We start from the raw sequence: 23,496 nt of genomic DNA on the forward strand, positions 1-23,496 counted from the left end.
GCATGATAAGCAATCTTATTGTGTCTAACCATACCAACCAAACGGACCATAAAGTGTCAAAAAAGTTTAGCTCAAATATATAGCTAATTTTATTCTGTAACAACAAGACAGACCATTTAAAAGGTACTTGAATGGATTTACAAGTTTTTTAAACATGTTGGAAGATACTTGAGACTTTATAAAATATTACAGAGTATTTATAGACTTTTTAAACAAATAGAACTTATAAACCCAGAAAAAATATGCCATGACCTTATAAAATAGTGATAATCACATTGCTCTTTCATGAGGTCCAGTATAATTATACGTATACCCTCTGTGGTTTGAAAAATTATATTCAACATCTATGATGTTTGTTTATCTTTATCAAATACACGTCTGTTAATAATAATTAATGAAATTACTGATGTTAGCGAAAAAAAAAAATATACTCAAACAAATATTTTAGTAACCAAACTATCATTCTACAACATCACATGTTAATGCATGTGATCAGGTATATCTTAATTCTTATAATGGTAGTTTAGTCCATACAGATTTGTTCAACCTGCAATGAGTTAGTAATAAGTTAGAATTGAAGGTAACTATGTATTATCGTTCAATTTTCAGTCAATATCCATAATTTCGGTTAATTTTAACAAATGGGTGGATCTATTTGTTAGATCAAAATAAACGTCAGGACTAATATATATAATTTTTTAAATCATATAAGATTTATATATAATTACATCAAAATTTATAATACAACAGTGTAATTATTCTTATAATTACGTTCATTTTAAAGGACTTTATAATTTATTTTAAAATTTTAATAAACTATTTCCAATATAAAATTTCTACTACTAACAATTTGTAAGTCCCATCACTTTATTTTATCAAAATATTTTATGGTTAATCACATTTCCCACAGAAGAGTTCTAAAATCATATTTAAACCTCTATTGAAAAATTTCATTTATATATGACTTCTATTTAATTATTATTTGGATGAAAATTGTTGATGCCAATAAAAAAGTTATATAATTTTTTATTTTTATCATTCATTTAATATTTTTATACTTATGAATGAGTAAACGTAATATATATAAAGTCGAAATGGTGTAACAATAATAAAATATTATTCGCAAATTATAGTCATTGAATAAAAGTAGCCACTTTTTAATAGAAAAATAATCATTTTTTGTATTTTTCACTTCCTGCAGGTGGGTGAAAATCATTGTTGCATATATTTCTCGAAGGACTATACGAAGTACACGAACAAGACATTTTCAAGAAATATATAACAATGGCGTTAATTCCACTCTATAAATAATAAGTAAAAAAAACATCTAAAAATGACTAGTTTTTTCATTCATCTATGACTACTTTTTATCCAATGACTATAATTTGAGAACAATATTTTATTATAATTCCACCTTTTGACTTTATATATATTACATTTACTTAATTATAAGTATAATGGAATGAAGGGTAAAATTTAAATTTTATAATTTTTTTTGCAAACTCCAACATTTTTCAGCTAAATCATAATGAAATGGGTAAAGTGTAAACGATGATTTTTTTTTAAGGATGTAAGTATAATTCTGAAATTTTTTTGGGGGAAAATATAATTTTATATTTTAAAGCGTATCTAAATATAATTCCTCAATATCTTAAGATAAAATATAAAATTACAAATTTTAAAAGAATATTACAAAATTTATAAATCTCGTAAAAAAAATTAACTTGTGGTTCGTTTGGTTCAAGTGAATGAAAAATGAAAATAAAAGGGGAGAAGGAGGGAAATAATAATAAGTTTCCTTCAATTTGTTTGGAATAATTGGAAGGGGAGTGAATCAAATACTTATACTTATTTTGGTATGAGGAAAACAGATTGAGAAGAAAAAACTATTGTTTATAATTTTATTGAATAACCCTTTATCTTTATTTTATGTTAAATATAAATAAATTAAATATTATACTAATATTATTTTAGTATATAAAAAAATTAAAAATATTATTAATAAAAATATTTATCAAACAAGAATAAAAATATTCATCATTAATTTTGATGCAATAAATTTTTAGCGATTTTGTTATTTTTCTCTAATGATTATGTATGGTATTATAAGCGAGGCAAAAGAAAAGAATTAGAAGAAAATTATATATATATAAATAATAGAATAAATAAAAATAAAAAATATATTTTTTTGTCATTTTGACCTTATACTTTTATTTTTTCACTCAATTCCAAATCAAAATAAAATTGAATTTTAAAAAGGTTTTATAAGTTTTTTTTCCCATCAATCTCTTCCCCTAATTTATCTTTTATATTTCATTTAATTCCATTTTTCTTTTATATTTCTTTTAATTTCATTTATCTTTTATATTTCTTTTAATTTCATTTCTCTTTTATATTTCTTTTAATTTCATTTCTCTTTTATATTTCTTTTAATTTCATTTATCTTTTATATTTCTTTTAATTTCATTTATCTTAAACACTTTTCATCTCAATCAAACATATTCTTTAAGTGAACCCCTCTGAATCATACAGATCATCCTCTGCTGAAAAGTGAAATCACTCAGGAACATATAATCAAGCCAAGCCCATCAAACATCCCATATGTCCATTTTTGGGCCTTGATCGGCCCACAAGACGCTCATTTGCAGAGATCTCTCCACTTCCTCCCATTCTTCATTCTGAAGATCTGAGTCTGCACTCTGCAGCATCTCTCTATACAAAACGAGTCAACTCAGCCGAGTGAGCCTTTCGGAGTGCATCTCGGTCGGTTTCATCTGAAACAGTCGCTTTCTTGGTTAATCCGGGTCGAATCCGTGGAGGATGGCGGATCCGGCGAATACGAAGCTTGGCAGGATGCTATTGGACGAGATCACCCCGGTGGTCATGGTCCTCCGTACCCCACTCGTCGAAGAGTCCTGCCGGAAAAATGGCTTCTCCCTGATTGAAATGCTCGCCCCTTTCAGCAATTTTAACAATATTGACGGTACAATCTGTAAAGCTTAGCGCAACCTATTTGGGTGCTAGAATTGCCGCGCTCGAGTTTTCTAAGTTGTTTCATCTGTTGATTTTCAGTGCCAGTGAGGACAGCTAGTGATCAGCCCTACAGATTGAGGAAATTTAGATTAAGATTGTTTTACGGTTCGGAAGTTCGTCAGCCGAATATCGAGGTGCGTTCTATTCTGGAAGTTCTTACTTCTACGCTGGTTTCGGCTGATTGGTGATGAGCGTGACAGTGACCTATACATACGCATACAATTTAAACTTGTTAATGGCTGTGTATGCCATGTTGCGGATAATGAAGGCTAAATTTTCTCGCACCACACTATTGTGGAACTAAGCAAGTGACATATCTTACTAAATGTTTAATATTAGCTGAAAAAATCAGTCATGGCCTTGAATGTGGTGTGTATTGGGTTTGCTGGGCGGCTTGTACAGAGCGTCAGGCATTATGTCATGCATTACAGTTCTGAACCCTCAAGTCGGAGAAAGGGTTATAACATAATTTGTGCTTGTGTGTGTAGTTCTCATCTCCATTGAATTGAGGCCTCTATACTGCTCAAATGTCAACACTAATTCTTGGAGTGAGGCCTCTATGCTGCTCAAATGCAAATACCTAATTGTTGGAGCCCGTTACATCTAATTGTATAATTTCCCCCTTTAATCACAACAAATAGGTATGTTTGACTTAAAAGTAAAGAAAAGTTCTGATTTTTAAGTCTTAATATTAGGATTGGTAATTGGAAAAGGCTGAAATGCACATGCTACATATTGCAGACTATAGGTATTGGATATGTTCAGTTTAAAGATTCATAGGGCCATTATTTTTATGGTGTACGGTTTCAAGAAGTATATTTTCTTATCAAGGAAATTGTTTCCCCTTGATGTTTCACTGCACAATTAGTTTGAAAAGGGAAGGTATCTCTCACTCTTTGGTTTATACATGCTCTCCTATTGCTATTTTGATCTGAAGGAGTTGATGTCCCTGCATGCTAAGTTGACTAAAGAAAGTCAACCCAGAAGGGAGATTAAAATTAAATGCTTGGAGTTTAAACTAGAATTTTTAAGTCCTGCCTTAGTACAATCTATAAATTTCAGACACTGAGTTGTTTTATTGACAAATAGGAGAATACCAAAGTCAGGACAAACTAGCACTTTGGGCAAAATAGATGGAATCACAATAACAACTTTGAAGCTAATGTTATGGAAAGTCCTAAAACTCAATTTTGTGCTAACACTAACCTATTTTTAATGATTTGTCTACTTTCAGTTGGCACTTGTTTGGCAAGTGTATTTTGTAGTTCAATCGAAATCTAATTTGGAGGCTGAGAGAATTGTGCCATTATGAAATGTTATCATGCTTTTCCCTGTGTGTGCATTTTATATGGAAGTGTTTCTTATTAAATTAATCAAAACACCAACGATGGAGAGAGTCAAACATATACACATGTTTCCGATGAAGTATTATACATATCAAGTATAATGTGCAGCCTGATTGGAATGTAATGTGCATTGCTGTATTTCTTACTTGTTGTCCCTTGCACTGAGTCAGGCTATATGCATAAGGGATCTGTCTCAGTCCAGCAAATAATTATTCTGGGTATCTACTAGTTGTATGCCTAACTCTTTCATCCGGTAAAATTTGTACGAGCAACCACCTAATGACCCAGAAAATAGTTCTGTGATCAGCTAATTGTGTTATTCATTCTGTGTTAGTCTACTAACATAGTCCAGATAAGTAGGTGCATAGTTTGTAATTTTATAAATTCTGAAATTAATAAACATTCAGGTTGCAACCACTTATATCTGTCATAAAGAAGTGGTGTTATATTCATGAAAGCCTAAGTTCAATAATGACTTCAGGGCATTATGTGGGCGAGTAATTCCTAAAGATGACATGTTATTTATGTCATAGTTGGCAAGGTTTTTACAGTGTTTGTTTTTGGCACTCTGGCTTGGTTAAGGTAAATTGCCTAACAGGCAGAGTGCTCAAGAATTAAATTGCTTGACATTCATTTGAGTTTCAAGGATTATATCTACCTCAAATTGATATCTTCTGATTCTCTTGTGAGCATAAGATGACTTTGCTATGCCCATTGATTTTAAATGAATATTTCTTGTAATTTTCTTACTCATGTCTGAGTAACATGAGAATTATAATAGCAAATAAAGATCACTGTCAAGATCGTGAAATTGTTCTACATCAAACATGGTAGGCATGATTTCTCTGGCTTTAATGTGCAATATGGATTTAGCATTCTTTTTTATCACTCTCTTTTTCATCGTCTATATTCCTAGAGTGGGATGTACAGTTCCTGGATTCAGATCATTTTTTATGTTTGCTACTTGTTCTCTGAATCTTATTACTGTCCATCCAGGCTGCAAAGGAGAGATTAAAAGAAGTTATCACTTTTTCTGGCGATAAAGATATTTCCGATTTGTGTTCAGATCCACCAGACATTGAGTCCTTAATTGCAAGTAAGCTATACACCCTTCTCTATTTAATGCTGAAAGTCCTTTTGCTTTGATAAAAAGAAAAAATTACTTGACACTGCCAAGATATCCGAGATATGTGTCTATGAATATGTATTTTGAAGGGTGGAACATTTTAGGTAGCAACTATGTGTAGACATCTCCTACCTTAATTTTTAGTATGTTGTGAATATACTTTATTTACTTCTGAGGTCCTTAGGGGATATAATAATTTGACTATATCAAGTTAACATCTTACATCCTATATTGAGAATATTAGCTGTGAGTTCTGAGTGAGTCACTCTTATTTTGTTCTTGCAGTCTCTAAGCAGGAGATGGTGCCATCATGGTTTCAAAATTTTAACAAAGAGCTGATTGACGTCGTCGCCTTTTCGGAACATGAAGCTTTTGATCATCCCGTGGCTTGTAAGTTTGTGTACTTCTACTCGTAAACACGTTTTTTGCACCCTCACGTGTATTTTTTTGAATTGTTTCTTTCAATCTGTTGTACTGGAAACTGTTTGAGGTCTTTAAGTGATTACTTATAGTTTTGCTTTTCATTTGGATGCAAATAGGTCTTGTGGCCGTCTCTTCAAAGGATAAAGATCCAATTGACAAATTTGTTGACCTCTTCAACACGAACCAGTTGCCTCCTCTTCTTAATGATGGTGCTATGGATCCAAAAATTCTGAAGTATTTTTTGTTGGTGCATGATAATCAAGACGGCATGTTAGAAAAGTATCTTGCATCTCCTTCCTCTTATGCTTAAATTTGGATCATGCAGACTACTTAAATTTCTCAAGATATTTTACATATATAGATCAACATACTTGGTTTTGAATGTGATTTATGTGAAACACAGTTAATAAAATATATGTAGATGTATTTATTATTTTGCATTATAAGTAAAAAAGTGTGACGCAGCAAAGGATAAACACTCTACTGCAAATGTGAATGCCTTCTCTTGGGATCTTTAACTTAGTAGGGTAAATGAATACTTTGTCACTCTCTTGCTGAGTCCCTTCTGTCTAATATGTGTCTAGTCAAGGATTTGTGTGGGGGCATACCTACCTTTTTGATGAGATGAAAGAATATTGAGAATCTTCCGTATTCATCTACTCAGGTGAATATGCTTTGAAGACAAGAAGTATGACATATGGATGAATGGACAAAGAACCTAAAAGATCATTTATTAAGGACTAGATAGAAGTTGAACTTGCTAAAATTCATTGAATTGTATACCTGGGATAGAGTCAAACATGTGGATAAAAGAATCCGTTGTGCTTGGTAGATGATTGTAGTTCCCTATTAACTTAGCGACCATTGGAGAGAAGGGTTGTATCCTTTAACGATATGATGCTCTTTATCAGTCAATTGAGTACTATTCTTGGTCGTTTCCTTTTCGTATTTGTGATTTGTCATTGAATATTACTCATCCTCAAGAATAGCTTAATGCTTGCTATATTTCATGCACATGTGAATGTATATGATATGACTGAATAACTTTTTACTATTTTTCTTTAAAGTAAAAGGACGGTTAAGATGGATAATATATCACTCTTTTTAACTCATCTAAGACATTGTACCATTCAAATATGAAAAACTCATTCATGATGGAGAACTACGATTTAGTTTTACTGGCAGTAAACCCTGTCTTGCTCAAGAACTTAGAAGTAGAACTCTGACAAAGATGAAATCATGACAATTGCAAAGCAATGAAGGAACGGCAATGCTGCGGTCTTCCTTGTTTCTTGGCTTTTAACAGCAGTTGGCAAGTTTTAACTGCTGAATATGAGATTTTTCAGATTCATACTTTTTATGCAGGGCATCTGGAATTCTGACAGAAATGAGGAGTGCATTTGGTGCGAATGATTGTCGGTTATTGTGTATAAACTCTTCGACAGATGGCGCTGAAGAACATCAAGAAAATCTATGGGCATCTTATGTAAGGGAAAATTCCTAATTTGTCATTTGTCTCTTACCTCCTTTAAGCTCTTTTATTTACTTCTCTTTCTTTCAGAAAGCTAGCATTTCAAATAGCAAGCAGTATGGTTGCTTCCTTAATGCTGATGACATAGAAGAGGTAGTTTCATCAGGGTCTTGACTAATTACTTTACTGGAAAATTTTATCTACCACATGATTATCATCAGTCATTTTATTGAACCGTGCAGTTGAGAAGTACAATGCATGATTTCTCATCTAAACATATCATTCCACATATGGAGCTGAAGATTCGTGTACTTAATCAGCAGGTGTACTTTGTACTTGAAGTTGTTTGGTTAGAAATTAGATTTTTCTTATATTTGCTCTTGTTCCTTCAATCTGATATCTTGTAGCCCAGATTTCAGCGACAAGGAGGGGTTTCAGAAACCAGATAAGAAATTTATGGTGGAGAAAAGGGAAAGATGATGCACCAGAGAATGCCAATGGGCCTATGTACGTTTGAGATTTACGAAAATGTCTAATAGTCTGCATGCCTGTATAGTTATTGTAATCCTTCATTTTCAGTTTTCTCCATCTAACTTGGCTTACTTAAGCACCGCTGAAGGTACACATTTAGCTCCATAGAATCTCAGATACGAGTTTTGGGTGATTATGCTTTCATGTTACGGGACTATGAACTTGCATTATCAAACTATCGGCTTATTTCTACGGATTACAAGCTCGATAAGGCATGGAAACATTATGCTGGCGTTCAGGTACTTTTTCTTTCCTGTCTCACTTTCTTTACCTCTTTCTTTTGGTTGGTAATGCTGTGTGCATATGAATTGCCATCTGCTAGACCCTGCAATGGACATATTGCTTTCTATTTTGGTTTTCTTTACATGTGCAAATTGGAATTCTCTTTCGTGGCTGAGTGAGCAGACTGCTTCCCCCTTTGTTTATATTTCAAATTATAAAATTTTTCTCACTCTTTTCTTTTTATATCTACATGTATATGTGTGTATTTATATGTATTGTATATATGTTACATATGTGTTGCATATATTTTTATATATATTATGTATACATACACACAAAACACAAACAGACACAAACAGATAAGGTAATTTATTGAAAAGGAGGAGCTGAGCGGGATGTGGGTGGGGCGAGGGCAGGGTCGGGTGCACAGGGGGTGAAGGAGGCGGGGCGGTGAGGGTGACAGTGGCCATAGGGGTGGGGGAGGGATGGCAGCGATAGGCCTGGGTGAGCGCGGCAGTTGCAGTTCTGAGGGGCTGAGTTTGGGGCTGGGGAATTGGGGAAGGCGAAAATGTAATTTTAATATGTTTTTTTTGCTTTATGATAATTCGATTATAATAATTTGACATAATTATAAATAATTATTTCTAATTAATAATAAATTATTTTTCTAAATACTTATTACATACAAAAACTATTTTAATTTATACTTTATTAAGTTTAATAAATATTGAAAAAAATAGTGGATAATGAATAACAAATAAATACTAGTTTAAAACTGAAAAATTTCTTTTAATGTTAAAAATTTGTAATAATTACAAAGTGAGATGATGTTTGAATTGAAACTTATAATCTAGTAAACAATCTTTTAACATATGAAACGTAATATAATATTAATTGAACTGGAAAATTTTAACTTGAAAACTTTTAAGATTATAAAGTACATTGTTATGAAATTTAGACTTAAATTAAAAAAATGGTGTAATAAGTACAAATTATATTTTGTAAATTGAAAAGTAACTTTAATTGGAATTTCTTCAAAGCTTTTTAAATAATTCAAAGACAGCCTTCTCATGTTCATTAATTAAAGATATCCTCTAGGGACATTATGGTCCATAAAAAGTTTGAATTCCTGAAGACCACAGAGGTAAAAATGGATTCTCAGTGCAATGGCAGATGACAGTTTTTTTCCGGGCCTGAAATGTCTGACATGGGTGTTAGTGTAATGACAATGACAGTTCTTGTGGGTGTATGCAGAATTATGCAAAAGTGAAAGCATAGTAGTGAATGGCGCATGGCGCAACATGGCTCCAAGGGCTCCTGGAGCCATGGCGCACGGCGCGGTCCACGCCTTTTTGATGGACGACGCAAATGTAAAAGACAATCTAAATATTTATATATTTAGTGTTTTCCAATTAGAACAATGTAAAAGAAGTTAAATAAGACTATTAAACAACCAATTCAACATTAAAAAAAAAACTTCATATAATTAACATATAAAACTGATAACTTTGATTTACATTTATACTTTAAATTAAAAACATAGACTACATACTACATAGTTACATTACTTAGTATCAAAATTAGAGACAATATAAGAAACAGAAAAACATAAACAGATTAACAGAGTAAGTATATGATCATAAGAAACAGAAACAGAGTATGATAATAAGAAACAGAAATAAATAGAAACGGAGTAGAATAATAAGAAACAAAATAGAAAAGAAAAAAAAAAGAGAAACGGAACAAACTTCTTGGTGGGCCGTGGGCGGCAGCTGTGGCAGGCAACTAATAGTCGTGTCTGTCTCTTCACTCTTGATTCTCTCTTAAAATTTTAGAACTCAAGTTTGGAACATGCATGCAGAAGCAGCCCAAAAGTCCACAATGACTTTACATCTCCTCTTTCTTTATTTTATAAGGTTATTAGGTTTTTTTTCTCAAAATTTTGATGGGCTCAGCCGCCGAGGCCTGAAAAGTCCTGGGTTCGCAAAGACGCGCCTGGGCAACAGCCTGTATGGCACCCAGGCGTGCCATAGGCCAAGAGCAGGCCTCTTGCCATTCTCGGCCTATGGCGCGCGCCATACCGCACCACCGACTACTATGAATGAAAGATGGTTGTGTAATTTCACTATTCGGTCAGTGGGTGTCATTGTATTTTACCCTCTAAATTGTATATAGGCATCTATAGACAACATAAAGTAAATGACGCAATTCATGCCTAGACATGAAATTACTATGACTTGACTTCTTTATTGAAAAATCATAAGCATCCCAAAATTTTTCTATTTTATCTTCACATCAATTGATCTGTTCTAGTTGCTTCTTGTTTCTTCATTCCCTTAGTTCTTTTGCAAGCGACATTCATGTCTTCCTTTTCTCCTTAAAACCATCACGTTTGTGTTGCTTAATCCATTTGAGTAATACATCAAAGAAGCCCAGACTTGCGTTTCAGAGAGAAATTTGACTGGGTTGATGCTCATTGTTTGGTTAAATTTGATTGGGTCCTGAACAAGATCAGAAGCATGCTCATTGTTTGGTTAAATGTATTGTTTTCAGGTGCCGATATGAGATATTTGACTCAACTACTTACCTTTTTCTAACTTCTGGAAATGACTGTGGTTTCTTGCTCTTCTGCTATCTTTTCTTTCCTGATTGTTTTGAGTTGTGATCTTGATTGCTTTCACAGGAGATGATGGGACTGGCTTATTTTATGTTGGATCAGTCTAGAAAAGATGCTGAGTACTGCATGGAAAATGCATTTAGCACTTATTTGGTAAGAATAAACTTCACTTGCCAAGTTCATTCGTTCTTTGTATTTCTCCTTTTTGACGCAAGTCTGGAATTTGCTAATTACTTACCATTTTCAGAAAAGAATGAAAAAATAAGATCATCCAGGGGAACATTATTCTAATGCATATACATATCCAGAAAGATGTTACTTTCCGTAATTTTGGAAATCTCTGGGATCATATGGTACAATAGAGAAAATACGATATCTCATCAGCCAGAAAATGATTAATAGATCTATAAATATTCAGGCATGCTGTTTATCAGTCTACTATTCTTTGAACTAATAAAGCAAATTGAGGAAAAACTGCAAAATTGGTAACCATGTGTCACGTTTCATCAGTGTTCAATCTGTGCATAATAGTAGAGAAAGCCCACTGAGCTGGCAGGGTAAAGAGAATCAGAGACATGTATCCAAATATGCTCTTCAAACCTTGAATGCAAGCAACCATGCATTTGGAAGGCCTCAAACACCTCATTTTCTTTTCTGAGCACTTATGGTCTTATGATGCTGATATATAATGACTGACAATAGTAGGAGGAAATGCATTCTGAGATTTGTTGACTAAATGAAGCACATGAGTTTGTAATTTCTGGTAATCTAATTGTTACCTGCAGAAGTAAATTAGTTATGATGATCAAGGGAACAGACTGATGATGAAGTAAGTTCTGGAAAACAATTAGAATTGAGAGTGGTGTAATACAATGACTGATAAGGAGAAAGTGGAATGAATCTTGATGAGGAACTCCTGAACATGTGGATTTTAACTATATAGAGGCACAGTTGTGTAGATGGAAACGGGAAGGAGGTCAGGAATAAGGGAAAAGAAAGTCCTTGGAAGTGAAGGGCATTGTTGTTATCTTTACTTTTATTTAGCCTTGAGCTCCTTGTATCTTGCTTATTGATGGCTATGTGCTTTATTCTTTTTGTAACTTGTCTACCATTTACACTCTGGTTATTGGAGTAGATGCTGGCACTCATTTCTGGTGTTGGACACGGATATGATTTTAAGCATCAAACAACAAATTTGTTCAAATTTTAGAAACATGAATACATCTGACACAGGTTTGTGGTCATCATCGAGTTTGAGTCAATATTTGCGAGCATCAACAATATTTACATTAATTCTAGATTGTCAATATTTGCATTAATGCACTTGAGCAAAGAATTAATTGTACTTGGGATGGTCCTATGAAGCAGCAACTTGTTGCTTTGATAGTACCCTGTAGCCTTATTTTTTGTCTTAGGGTTCATATGATTCTTAGAGAGTTATGTTGCTGCTGAAGCTTGGACATGCGTCCAGGGTCATGATGGTTTAGTGGCATCATCTCAAGTCTGACATGAGGGCATGCTGAACTATGATTTTAACTAATGTTGATGCGTCATGGGCTATTCATGGTGTTCTATTGTTTAGTATGATACATGTACTTTTGGCTAATTTTAATACCTGCGAACAGGTGCAGACTCCAAATAACTAAATGAAGTGGGTTTTTTGGACCAAAACTTTGTTGACTTTTTAGTGCAAAATACAGCACAGCTTTATAGACTGGTCCGTATTTCCTGAAATATTTTTCTTTGTCAATTGCTTTGTTTCTTTCTTTGAGGAGCGAGTTATAAATGTCCATTTTCATGAGTTAAAAAAAATAAAGGATCATAATTCAACAGAAAGACTTTGTTTGGGTTGGTTTGAGGGCATATTACTGCCAAAATTCACTCTAGAATCTAATTTGGGAAGAAACTGATGGCATATGGCTTAAAGGTAATGTCCTTAAATCCATTCGCTGAGAAATAGTTTATATGACGGATATTGAATCTCTTTTTGTGAAGTTGTTCAAGATGAAATTTTGAATTAAGTATAAAATATGAAATACCATCTATAGTTGAACTAATTTTAAGGTTGCCAATTTTGAATTTTCTGAACTTAATAAATCCAGGAAATGGATGGGTTGAAGTTGGTGATTCCATCCAGTAACTCAAAGTGGTTAACAAGAAGATTCTCAAAGATTTGAAATTAATTGTTTATTCCTGAAAACAGAACAAAAATAGGTTAAAGTAGCTGCCCATGACATTTTACAGGCAGGAACATGATGTGCTTTTCTCCCCCCTTCACTTCATTAGATCAAGAATTCTGGAGTTGGTGAGTAAATGCTAGTTAAGTATCCGGAACTAAACTCTTAGCCTCCGCGATTTAGTGAACTGGCAATACTTATTGCTACTTTCAGTATCCTTTGGCATCAATAGTTAGCATGCCAGGAAAAGTGTTTTTATCTTGGAAGTTGTGTAGTTGGAACGGCTCCATGATCGAAATCTGGAGCACTTGCCAGTTTAGGTGCTTGAACCTAATTGCAGTTAACATTAAGACAGTATATATGCAAAATGAATTCCCTGTTAGTTGCTATGACATGATGATTTGATCTAGAAGAATTATACTACCTAAGGTGTTTCTTTTGTCAATCCAACATCAATTTTTTGAATAATATAAACCATTTGACTTCAGAAAATTGGGCCATCTGGTGGACGGAACGCTACACGTTGTGGTATTTGGTGGGCAGAAATGTTAAAGGCTAGGGATCAGTTCAAAGATGCTGCAGGTGTCTATTTCCGAATCCCTGGTGAGGTAATGCCTATAATTATGAAAATTAAACTATAGGCAATTGTTCTATTCTTATCTGAAACATATCATTGTTAGGAACCCCTGCATTCTGCGGTGATGCTTGAGCAAGCATCATACTGCTTCTTGTTATCCACACCAACCATGTTACGGAAGTATGGATTTCATCTTGTTCTTTCTGGAGACCTCTACAGGAAATGTGATCAGGTAATGATTCTTATCGAAGTACATAATTTATATCTTCTCATGATACTATGATCTGAAGGAAGTTATTGCCGTGCCTTTTATCAGACAAAACATGCGATTAGGACATATAGAGGTGCTCTTTCTGTCTTCAAAGGCACAACTTGGAGGCACATCAGAGATCATGTCCATTTCCATATTGGAAAGTATATTCCGAGTAATCCTTTTATTAGTTTAATACCATAAGTATGAGACTCTATGGTACTAAGTTCAAAAATGTTTCAGGTGGTATGCATTTCTTGGAATGTTTGATGAGGCTATTAAACACGTGTTAGAGGTCCTGCCCTGTGGTCATCAAACCAAGGCAACACAAGAGTTGTTTCTGAGGGAATTTTTCCGAATTATTCAGGTTGCTCAGACTAAGTTGCCTTTATTTTCTTCTAATCTTTGCTTCTCTTTGTTTGCTGGATAATAAAAAGTCATTGGAGTCTAAAATACAAATTATCTTTTCATTTTCTTTCTTGCCTTAAGATGCAATTATGATTGATAATTTCAAAATGTACTTATTTCATTTGCAACTAATGCTAATAACAATCATCTAAAAGAACTTTGCTACCTGTTGGCACTAACTTGGGGATAGATGGGCAGCCTTTTTGTTCATGCCAACCGTAACATCATTGCATTTGGGTTCTTACTGTGTTGCTCCCTCCTGAACAGTCTATTGGTTTTACTTGTTTTCACTTAGGATATAAACTCTGGATGGATTCAATGACATTATTGATTCTTTCCTAGTACTAACTTTGAAGTTTGAATTCTGCTTATCTTTTTTTCAATCCACTCTACAGATTTAGGCTTACCCTTGCATGTTCATGTTCATATTATCTTGCGCAATTTCACTGATATCCGTCTTTTACTTGATAATCTAGGAAACGGGGAAAACATATGAGGTCCTGAGACTTCAGTTGCCTGTGATCAACTTTCCTTTAATCAAAGTTGTTTTCGAAGATCATCGTACTTATGCATCTACTGCAGCTGTAAGTTATTTTGTAATTTTCTTAACAATGAGTCAGTTATGAGCTGATTTTTTGTTTTAATTTGTATGCGTCTTTGATAACTCATGTGACGTTGCTGGTCAGCATGCTGAGTTCTTTCTGATGTATTGTTTTCTGTTCTCACCTACAAAGATTATTCTGAGTTACTAAGAACAACTGCAGTACCAGTTGGTGGTTCAAATGAGTTTCTCCCCAGTCTTTTGGGAAGTTTTGGATCCACATCTTTCCATCTTGTTTATGTTCATTTATCTGGGTAATAAGATAGAGCTCCCCAAAATGTAAAATGGATGATTTCCTCTCCCAGACAAGCAGGTGAATTACCACACAGAAAAGTTTCAAACTTTGTTTTCATGTCTCGAGCTTAGAGTATATTCTTACTGTTCAGGGATTTGACATTAAGTTAGAATGCCTGCCACTTTATTTCTGAAATTATAACATGCATCTCCTTTTGGGACAATTGGGTTGACTGGTGGGTGGAATGTAGTTCACATATTGGTGGAGGATCTCATATTTTCTCTTTATGGAAGTTGCCAAGTGCCAACACTGGCCTGGTGACCAGAGTAGTATATGCTGTATGCATATTTATGTAGTTTACACCCTAAGTCTGCATTGTATATTTGCCAAGCTTGTGCACCCTTGGTTGAACCTGTATGTAAATCAATATATAAGATGTGGCCTCCTAGAGTGCTTCCATAACACTCAAGGGGCTACAGCCACATGTGAGTGATTTAATACTGTAACTGATTGAAGTTATTGTCTGTCTGGTTTCTTGTTAGATTGAATCCTCTATCTCTCACTATCTCTAACTCTAATTTGCCAATTGGTTTGACACTGATGTTGACTTGAGGGCATATTAAATTAACTATCATATTATGAATCACAAAATTTACTTTGTACATGGATATTATTTATTCCGATTCCCTATTTGTATTTTGTACTTCAGTCCAGTGTTAGAGAAAGTTTGTGGCAATCTTTGGAGGAGGACATGATTCCATCACTATCAGTTATGAAGACTAATTGGCTGGAGTCGCAACAAAAGGTTTTACCAAAGAAGTACAAAGAATCAAATGTCTGTGTTGCTGGAGGTAGGAAGGTGATACTATATTTCTAGTTCATAAATCATTGGTATATCAGGGTATTTTTTCCATGCCATTTCCCCTTTTTTGGGGCCAATGTTGAGATGGTTACTGGGATTTGTTTGACATGGCTTAGTTGGTTATTACCTTTTTTGGCAAATTATAATCGGCATGAAACTATGACAACATATACGCATTATTGCATAATATCTCCTTGCGTCTGAATGAATTAACCATGGCTTCTGTTTACATATACGTTCACTTTATAGTTGAAGAAATGGATATTCCAATAGCCACCATCTTTGTAGTTTCTTCTGGGAAAATTCTAAAATAGTTTGGTTTAGCATGTACTTTAGACGCCCATGAGTTCATTATTCTGTTTCACCTGAATCTCTGAAAAGACCTTTGGTTGTAAAAATTTTGTATGAAGTGCTTGATTTGAGATATATGAGAAGAATTTAGGACACTCCAAGCGTGGCTGAAAGGAAGACAAAAGTCTACATGATAATTTTATACAGGGAATTGATGTCACTTGCCTTTATGGACAAAAGGAAGGGGCTGCTTCTTTGGGTGGGGAGTGGGGTTGTGGTGTGAAGAGAGAGGTAGTACGTTTTTGTGTTTATCTTATATTGATGCTCGAGCCACGTTAATTAGAACTCTCATACAATTATTTATTGGGTAGGTCTTTTCTGAAAAATTTCTGTATTAAGATTATCCTGCTGGGTCATTACCGCAGGGTGGAGTTTCGTTTTTGTTCTATCCACCTGCAAGTGTGGTTCACAACTCACAAGGCTGTGAAGTAACCTTACTGAACAGTAACTTTGTCCTAAACACAATATCATTTTTTACTGCTCAAAAATCGACTATTCAGTCTGTTCTATTGCAACATATTCACTACTCTTTGATAAACAAATTGTTTCTTTTTTTTTTCCCCTCTCCCTCTCTTTTCTCTGAAAGCCAAATTGTACTAATTGTTATTCCTATTGTTATCAATATCTGCACTCTGTCCCTACCAACATCTGGATTTCTGTTTCATGATTTTGCAGAGGCAATTAAGGTGGACATTAGTTTTAGAAACCCTCTTCAGATTCCTATATCTATCTCAAATGTTTCCCTAATATGCAAGCATTCAGCAGAATTTGATGAAACAGAATCAGGTACATTCATTTATTTTAGTTCTTGTTCATGGCTACTTTATTATGGCCTTTTCCTAGACATTTGAACTAATCCTTGTTCCAAACCTTTCTCTTGATTATATTATTGTTGTTGTTGCCGTTGTTGTTATACTTCTCCTTTAAATCTTTTCTTAAGCTACAATTGATATCGAATCCAGCATTAACTTTGATTAGCATTATTTTGAGCAATGCAGATGCAAATGGGTTTTTGATTGATCATCAGAATGACAAGGAATTGAGGGCTGTATCAAATAGTGGGTAGGTTTTCATGAATATTTATAGATTTAGTTTGCCTTATATACCTTTTCTGCTTTAATGATTCCTTTTTTTTGTACATATTGGACGCTGATAGCATTCACTTTCTTAATGCAGGGAGTTCAGCTTAGACACATCTTTATTTACTTTATCAGAAATTGACATTTCGATGCGAGGAGGTGAAACTATTTTGGTGAGCCATACACCCTAACTGCAAGTCTATTCAGTGCCGCACAAGAATCCCCTAAATTATAATAGAATATAGGGGAGTGCCTATATTGGCACCAAGGTCCTGAAGCTATTGTAATACTACAATTGTATAAAGCATGTAAAATTTATGTCTCTCTTTTCCCTGAGGAACTTGTTTCAATTAAATGGGAACTTGTCTTTTGATGATGGCAGTAGCGAAATAATTCTCACAGAATCTAAGTACGTCGGGAAGGAGGGTGATATCTTGGACATTATTTTTTAAGAAAGTGTTAGACTAGCACTAACATTTTGCTGTTAGAGTCTATCTGTTTATTACTTCTATTATATAATTCTTTTATCCCATCTTTCCAAGTACTCTCATCAACTAAGAAGACAGACTTTTTCCTTATACTTGATCTCAAGGGGGTGGTGTGAAAAGAACTAGAGAGTGAGGGAATATAGTCAGCGGTATTATGGTTCTGTGCATCTAGTGGACTTCAATGAGAACATGAGATAAATTTCATATCTGAACTGGCCTTTTAAAAAGCATTTGTTAACTGATGATGAAGGTTTAGTGTTGTTTTCTTTAGTGTGCTCCCTGGTTTTTGTTTGATGAGTTTTGATGTTATTCTTTTTATTATATTTTCCTTTGACTTACTCTTGATTTATCATTTAAGTTATATTTTCCTCATTTAGCAAATGTGGTATTCAAAAATCTTCTTGGAGATTTTTCTTCGATTTGTCCAGCATTATTTAATGCTTGACTTTTACTACCCGAAGATTATATACCGAAGAGAATTGATGTCAAAGTAATGGTACTAGCGTAGGACCTAAAAGAAACACAAGTTGGTACTTCTCTGATAGTCAAGAATCTTCTCAGTTACGAATGCATTATTTTTGTTCCCTTTTTGCTGGCATTCTGAAATTACCAACTTTTCCTTTCTTGCTCGTCAGGTTCAGCTAACAGTCACCCCCAAAATAGAAGGCTCCTTGAAAGTAGTTGGTGTTAGGTGGAAACTCTCTGGTTCAGTGGTTGGAATTTGTAACTTCAATTCAGATATTATCAAAAAGAAAGTCACTAAGGGGAAAAAGAAACCAAAACAGCCCGTGAAAGATAACCTACAGTTCTTGGTGATAAAGGTATCTCTTACTTCTTTTTGCAGTGCATCTGTTGTTCTAGGAGTAATGTAGGAATTATTACGTTATCTGGTTTTATTTTATTAATAAAAGTGTTATCTTTCTGCTGTGACTTGCTCTTATCCAGAGTCTACCCAGGCTTGAGGGTATCATTGACAACTTTCCTAAAACAGTTTATGCTGGAGATCTCCGCCGTCTTACATTAGAGTTGAGGAATCCATCAAAAATAGTTGTGAAGGTATTTATTCCTTTCTTAACCTTGGTTCCCTGTTCTGTGCTTGGTAACAACTTGCTGCATGTGAATTATCAGAACACTACTTTGTTTACGGAAGATGTGTTGTCTTGTGTATCTTGAGGTTATGTCAATGGTTAATTTTCTTAACTCGAAGCACCTCAGTTCTATCTTTCTTTACCTATTTATTTGGCTGGAAAAACATTTTTTTTTAATTGTGAGCAACCCTTTGTTTTGTGCTATTTTGATGTTTCATTTCATTCTTTGTCGATGAATCTTAGAAGCACCTTTACGTGGAATACTCATGAAGTGGTATCGACTGGTTTTTATTTGGTCAACTGACAGAATTCTTAGGAGACCCCCATTTTCCATGTGCTAATTTTCAAGTTGGACCGATGTTTATTAAGGACAGGCGAATGCTTTAAAATTTGGACCTAACTTCTAAATGTTTATTTATGCAATGGCTATTTGGATTTCTTCTCCCGTATTCAATTCTGACATATTATTCAAATGGGAGATGCTGTATCAATAATCTTCACAAGGTCCTCTGTAATGATGAGCAAGTTCTTGGCCTTTGGAACTCTTCAGAGTTGAATTTGAGCATATAAAATTCATTTGGTTCTATTTCTAAAAGTTACCATGTCATTTGGTATGTTGTGCTGAAAGTCAACTGATACAGAGACATAACCATATCATCAAAAGTTGATTTCTTATTGATATTATAGTCTGGTCATTTTAGGCCTTCAAGCTTGTCCTAAAATCTTGTAGATTTACAACTTACTCATTGTTTGTTTTCATTGTATTGAAAGATATGCAAATTTTCATATTGAGGCATAGTCTTTTATGTCTTCGTTTATGTTGTCTATATGCTAATGCCTTAACAGCATTAAATGGCGGAAAGCAGCTTGATTCATTTTATCAGCCATGATCTCTGTTGGCAGAATTTGAAGATGAAGATCAGTCATCCAAGATATCTTATCATTGCAGATCAGGAAGTTATGAACTCAGAATTTCCTACTTGCCTTAGAAAGCAGGAGAGTTCGTCAGAAAGTTGCACACAAGTGGATGCCGCCCGAGCAGCAAGTAGCTTATTTGTGTTCCCTGAGGTCAATGTGCTCATCTATGTTTTACACTATATATCATCAACAATTTGACCAGTATGTGATTGGAACTATTTTTTTTCTTTTTCTGTTTACAGACAACAGCAATTTCTTCAGAGACGCCGCTTAAGTGGCCCCTTTGGTTTAGGGCTGCTGCCGCTGGGAGCATTTCACTGTACATAACCATTTACTATGAGATGGAAGATGAATCATCCGTTATAACATATCGAACTTTACGCATGCATTACAATCTGGAGGTATGTTCTGAAATAGGTGATGATGTTAATTATTGTACGATTAACAATTCTGCTGGTTAACTGTATGTTTTTTCTAAACTTTTTGTTAGTTTTTATTTATTTATTTTTGTAGTACCCTATATCCAGGTTGACATTTGTGTTGTGATATTTCCTTGATCCTCATCATAGACATTATGGGTTTTGCTTGTCAATTAACTTTTCTGAATTTTGGAAAGTTTATTTGGCTGTATATTCCAAGTGTCAGTTCATCTGGTAGCAAGTTGAAATTGGGCCCCTAAATGATATATATATCTCAAAGATACATCTGCATTAATGTCAACAACTTTTGTCCTGTTAAACTAGGTGCTGCCATCTCTAGAAGTATCATTCTGGACCAGCCCTTGTTCTTCCAAGTTGCAAGAGTTCCTTGTCCGGATGGATGTTATCAACAGGACCAGTTCTGAGAGTTTCCAGATTCAGCAATTATCATGTGTTGGAGATCAGTGGGAACTTGTGTTGCTCCAACCAGTGGAGTCTGTCTCGCCTTTGGAAGTTTTAATTTCTGGTCAGGCTCTGTCATGCTTTTTCAAGCTAAAGGTTCGTAGTGATATCTAGAGATTTGTTCAACTAACTTTCTGGAGTGCCTTCTCAATTTCTTATGGAGTTAATTGCTCCGTGCTCAACTTTCTGAAAAGGGCATGATTTTGCGCAACTGGGTATTATGCCCCTATGCTTGCACAATAAATATGTTAAATCTGGAAAATTCGCTCCATTGGATCTGTAGTCTCCCATATTTGTTCATAAGTATGCCAAGTAGAGTAACATAGTGAACATGGCTACCTTCCCTCTGCAGTAGTGCTGTTGTACTTGAAATACTTTGCTATTCCCAACCATTTTTTCCACTTGTCTTATCTTGCAGACTTCTGTCCTCTCATTTAAGTAATTTCCTTTGTTTTTATAATTCAATTGGTTTTGGTTTCAGAATCGCAGAATAAGACAAAGTACTGAAGAGAACACATCTTCTCTTGCCACGTCAGGGAGAGCAGACGTGAAACTTGTTGATGGTGATTCCAGAGGGTTATATGATACATCCATTTCACCTTTCATTCTTTTCCACCATCATGAAAGAGTGCACCAAGAAAGACAGGAACAGGTTTGCTAAATCTTGTTCTTTAGCCTGAAACTAAAAGTCTGCATGACTTTTATATTGCGTGTTTACGTAGTCCTTTATTTTTGTGATGCCGCCATGAATTCTAGGTTTAAAGGTGAACAAGTGATCTGTCTTCTAAATAGAATGATGGTTGGCTTACCCTGACTGGGCGTATTTACTATTTACATAGCTATTGAATTGGCTTAGATGTATGAATGCATGGTTTTGTCTAATATTCTTTTTTTCCTTGCCGGCACAAAGTGGGGTTTGAAATACAATGTCTTGAGTTCTTTTCAGTTTCCTGAGGCAACATGTCCTAAAACATTAGGGTTTGTGCTATGAAGGTTGTATGGAGAAAAGAACACGAACCATCCAATTCTGGGACTTGGGAATATCACTGATGTCACACAATAATGCTGTTCTTGTTAATTTTCTAATTGTGAATCAGTTTGTTTTTACAGTTTCCATGTTGATGTCATTAGGTTAATTTTACAATTACTATACTTCCGTATTAGGGCCATGGAGGCACGGTCGACTTTATCTTGATATCTGAGTCATGGAGTGGCAGTGATGCTGGGTTATCAAGGACCACAGAAGTTTTCTCTCATCATACGTGTCACTGCAGGCAAGTTCCTTTCATTAGAGTTGCATGTTGCTGAAACACCAATCTATGTGTGATCCAATGTTTGAACCCTTCGCAGGAAGGCCCAGAACAGAACAAACATATATCCCACTTTATTAAACTTCTTTCTTTAGATTTTATTGAAAAATCCTTGTTAGTATCATGTATATACATGCATATTTACATTCCAATTATTGTATATTTTGATGCATATTAAAAAACACATTTAAAGATTTGATGTGACACCATGAATTAATGAAAAAATATTTACCAAAGGCAACGAAAAAACAGAAACACCAACATTTTTTCAAGTAGTTTCTGAAACACCCTTCGTCAATAAAAAATGTAAATTTATTCAAACATAATGGTTTAAAGCTCCTCTACATTTGCATCAATGATCCTTGATAAGTTTGTGAATCTGGTCAGTGTCATTCAATTCATTGACACTTTTTGTTGATTGTCAGATGCTCATATATGGTCTTTTATTTATCTGGTTGTTTGTGTTTTTGCTTATCAGAGTTGCGAGTAAAAGCCCAATATGGTGGTCGATGAATGGTCCCCGGTCAGTGAGGCACGACTTTTCAGCTGCTTTCTGTGAAATAAATCTTAGTATGACTGTTTACAACTCCTCAGAAGATGTTGTATCAGTTCGCATTGTCACCCTTGATTATACACCTGCAACCAACTCCGCCACCAGTGCTGCCTCAGTTTCTGGAAATGAAGTGGGTTGGCATGATACTTCTCAGCTGAGTGAAATTAAAGTGACATCTGATGTCATTGGAAGTCGAGGTGGCAAGGCCCCATCAACGGACAGTGTTTCACCTTTCATTTGGTCAGGAACAAGTTCAACTCGATTCAACCTTGAGCCCTTCTCTTCTGCTCAAGTTCCTCTCCAGATTTGTGTGTTCTCCCCTGGTACATTGGATTTATCGAACTACATCTTGTATTGGAATCTTGTATCCTCTAGTGATGGTGGACATGATGTGGATGGACCCAAAGTCTCGTCTGGTACTTGCCAAGGTCATTCTTATCATGTTGCGGTGCTGCAAAAAGAATGAATTGAGCTGTGTAAGCTTTTTCCTCAACTCAGGAGTGGAAAATTGTTTGTAGTAAATTTTGTTACCTTACAGCCTGTAAATCACAATGATTCAATGTATTATTGTAGCGATAGAAAATTTGGATAAAAATTCATCTAGGTTTTTTAACTGGGAGGCAAAAAGAAGTTGCCCCTCCCTTTAAATAATCAGAAGGGATGACTTGTCGCAGAAACCTCTTATTGACTGTATATCTAAGCACTTCACCCTTCACTGCGCAACCAATTTTGTTTGGAGAAGCAAGAGTTTGCCCTGCTGTTATGTTATGTGATAATTGTAACAATTCAACTTCCTTCAGGCTGAAAGCAGCACCTTTCCTCTCTCTGTTCACATTCCCTACTTCAGTTCATCTTTTGGGTACTTATAAAGTTACGAAACTTCCATAGTTCAATTTGAAATTGTGACCCAAAAGAAGGGGATTGGAGTCGGATTGCCCGATTTCCGATT

General features: G+C 34.7%; 1 protein-coding gene across 1 annotated transcript; it reads left to right on the forward strand.

The window, feature by feature from the left end:
* The first annotated feature begins 2,611 nt into the window (after positions 1–2,611).
* LOC105173995 (Tetratricopeptide repeat (TPR)-like superfamily protein) lies at positions 2,612–23,270 on the forward strand. Its single transcript, XM_011095940.3, has 28 exons — positions 2,612–2,983; positions 3,073–3,167; positions 5,376–5,475; positions 5,791–5,895; positions 6,045–6,207; positions 7,294–7,414; positions 7,490–7,552; positions 7,642–7,722; positions 7,812–7,906; positions 8,019–8,169; positions 10,836–10,922; positions 13,435–13,554; positions 13,627–13,755; positions 13,840–13,937; positions 14,017–14,140; positions 14,658–14,765; positions 15,727–15,868; positions 16,906–17,016; positions 17,229–17,292; positions 17,407–17,482; positions 18,433–18,618; positions 18,743–18,853; positions 19,789–19,953; positions 20,046–20,204; positions 20,547–20,780; positions 21,166–21,336; positions 21,849–21,958; positions 22,473–23,270. The coding sequence occupies exons 1-28, from the start codon at positions 2,821–2,823 to the stop codon at positions 23,011–23,013; spliced, it is 3,873 nt and encodes a 1,290-aa protein (XP_011094242.1). The 5' UTR covers positions 2,612–2,820; the 3' UTR covers positions 23,014–23,270.
* Positions 23,271–23,496: the final 226 nt, after the last annotated feature.

The sequence above is a fragment of the Sesamum indicum genome, linkage group LG11 (assembly GCF_026168435.1).
Source record: "Sesamum indicum cultivar Baizhima isolate 11 linkage group LG11, ASM2616843v1, whole genome shotgun sequence".
NCBI classification, from domain to species: domain Eukaryota; kingdom Viridiplantae; phylum Streptophyta; class Magnoliopsida; order Lamiales; family Pedaliaceae; genus Sesamum; species Sesamum indicum.

Bases quoted from the DNA above. Each gene is read 5' to 3' on its own strand.
- LOC105173995 (XM_011095940.3), top strand. From the start codon at position 2,821: ATGGCGGATCCGGCGAATACGAAGCTTGGCAGGATGCTATTGGACGAG. The intron at 2,984-3,072 runs GTACAATCTGTA...GTTGATTTTCAG, and splicing joins CAATTTTAACAATATTGACG to TGCCAGTGAGGACAGCTAGT. The intron at 7,553-7,641 runs GTAGTTTCATCA...TGAACCGTGCAG, and splicing joins ATGCTGATGACATAGAAGAG to TTGAGAAGTACAATGCATGA.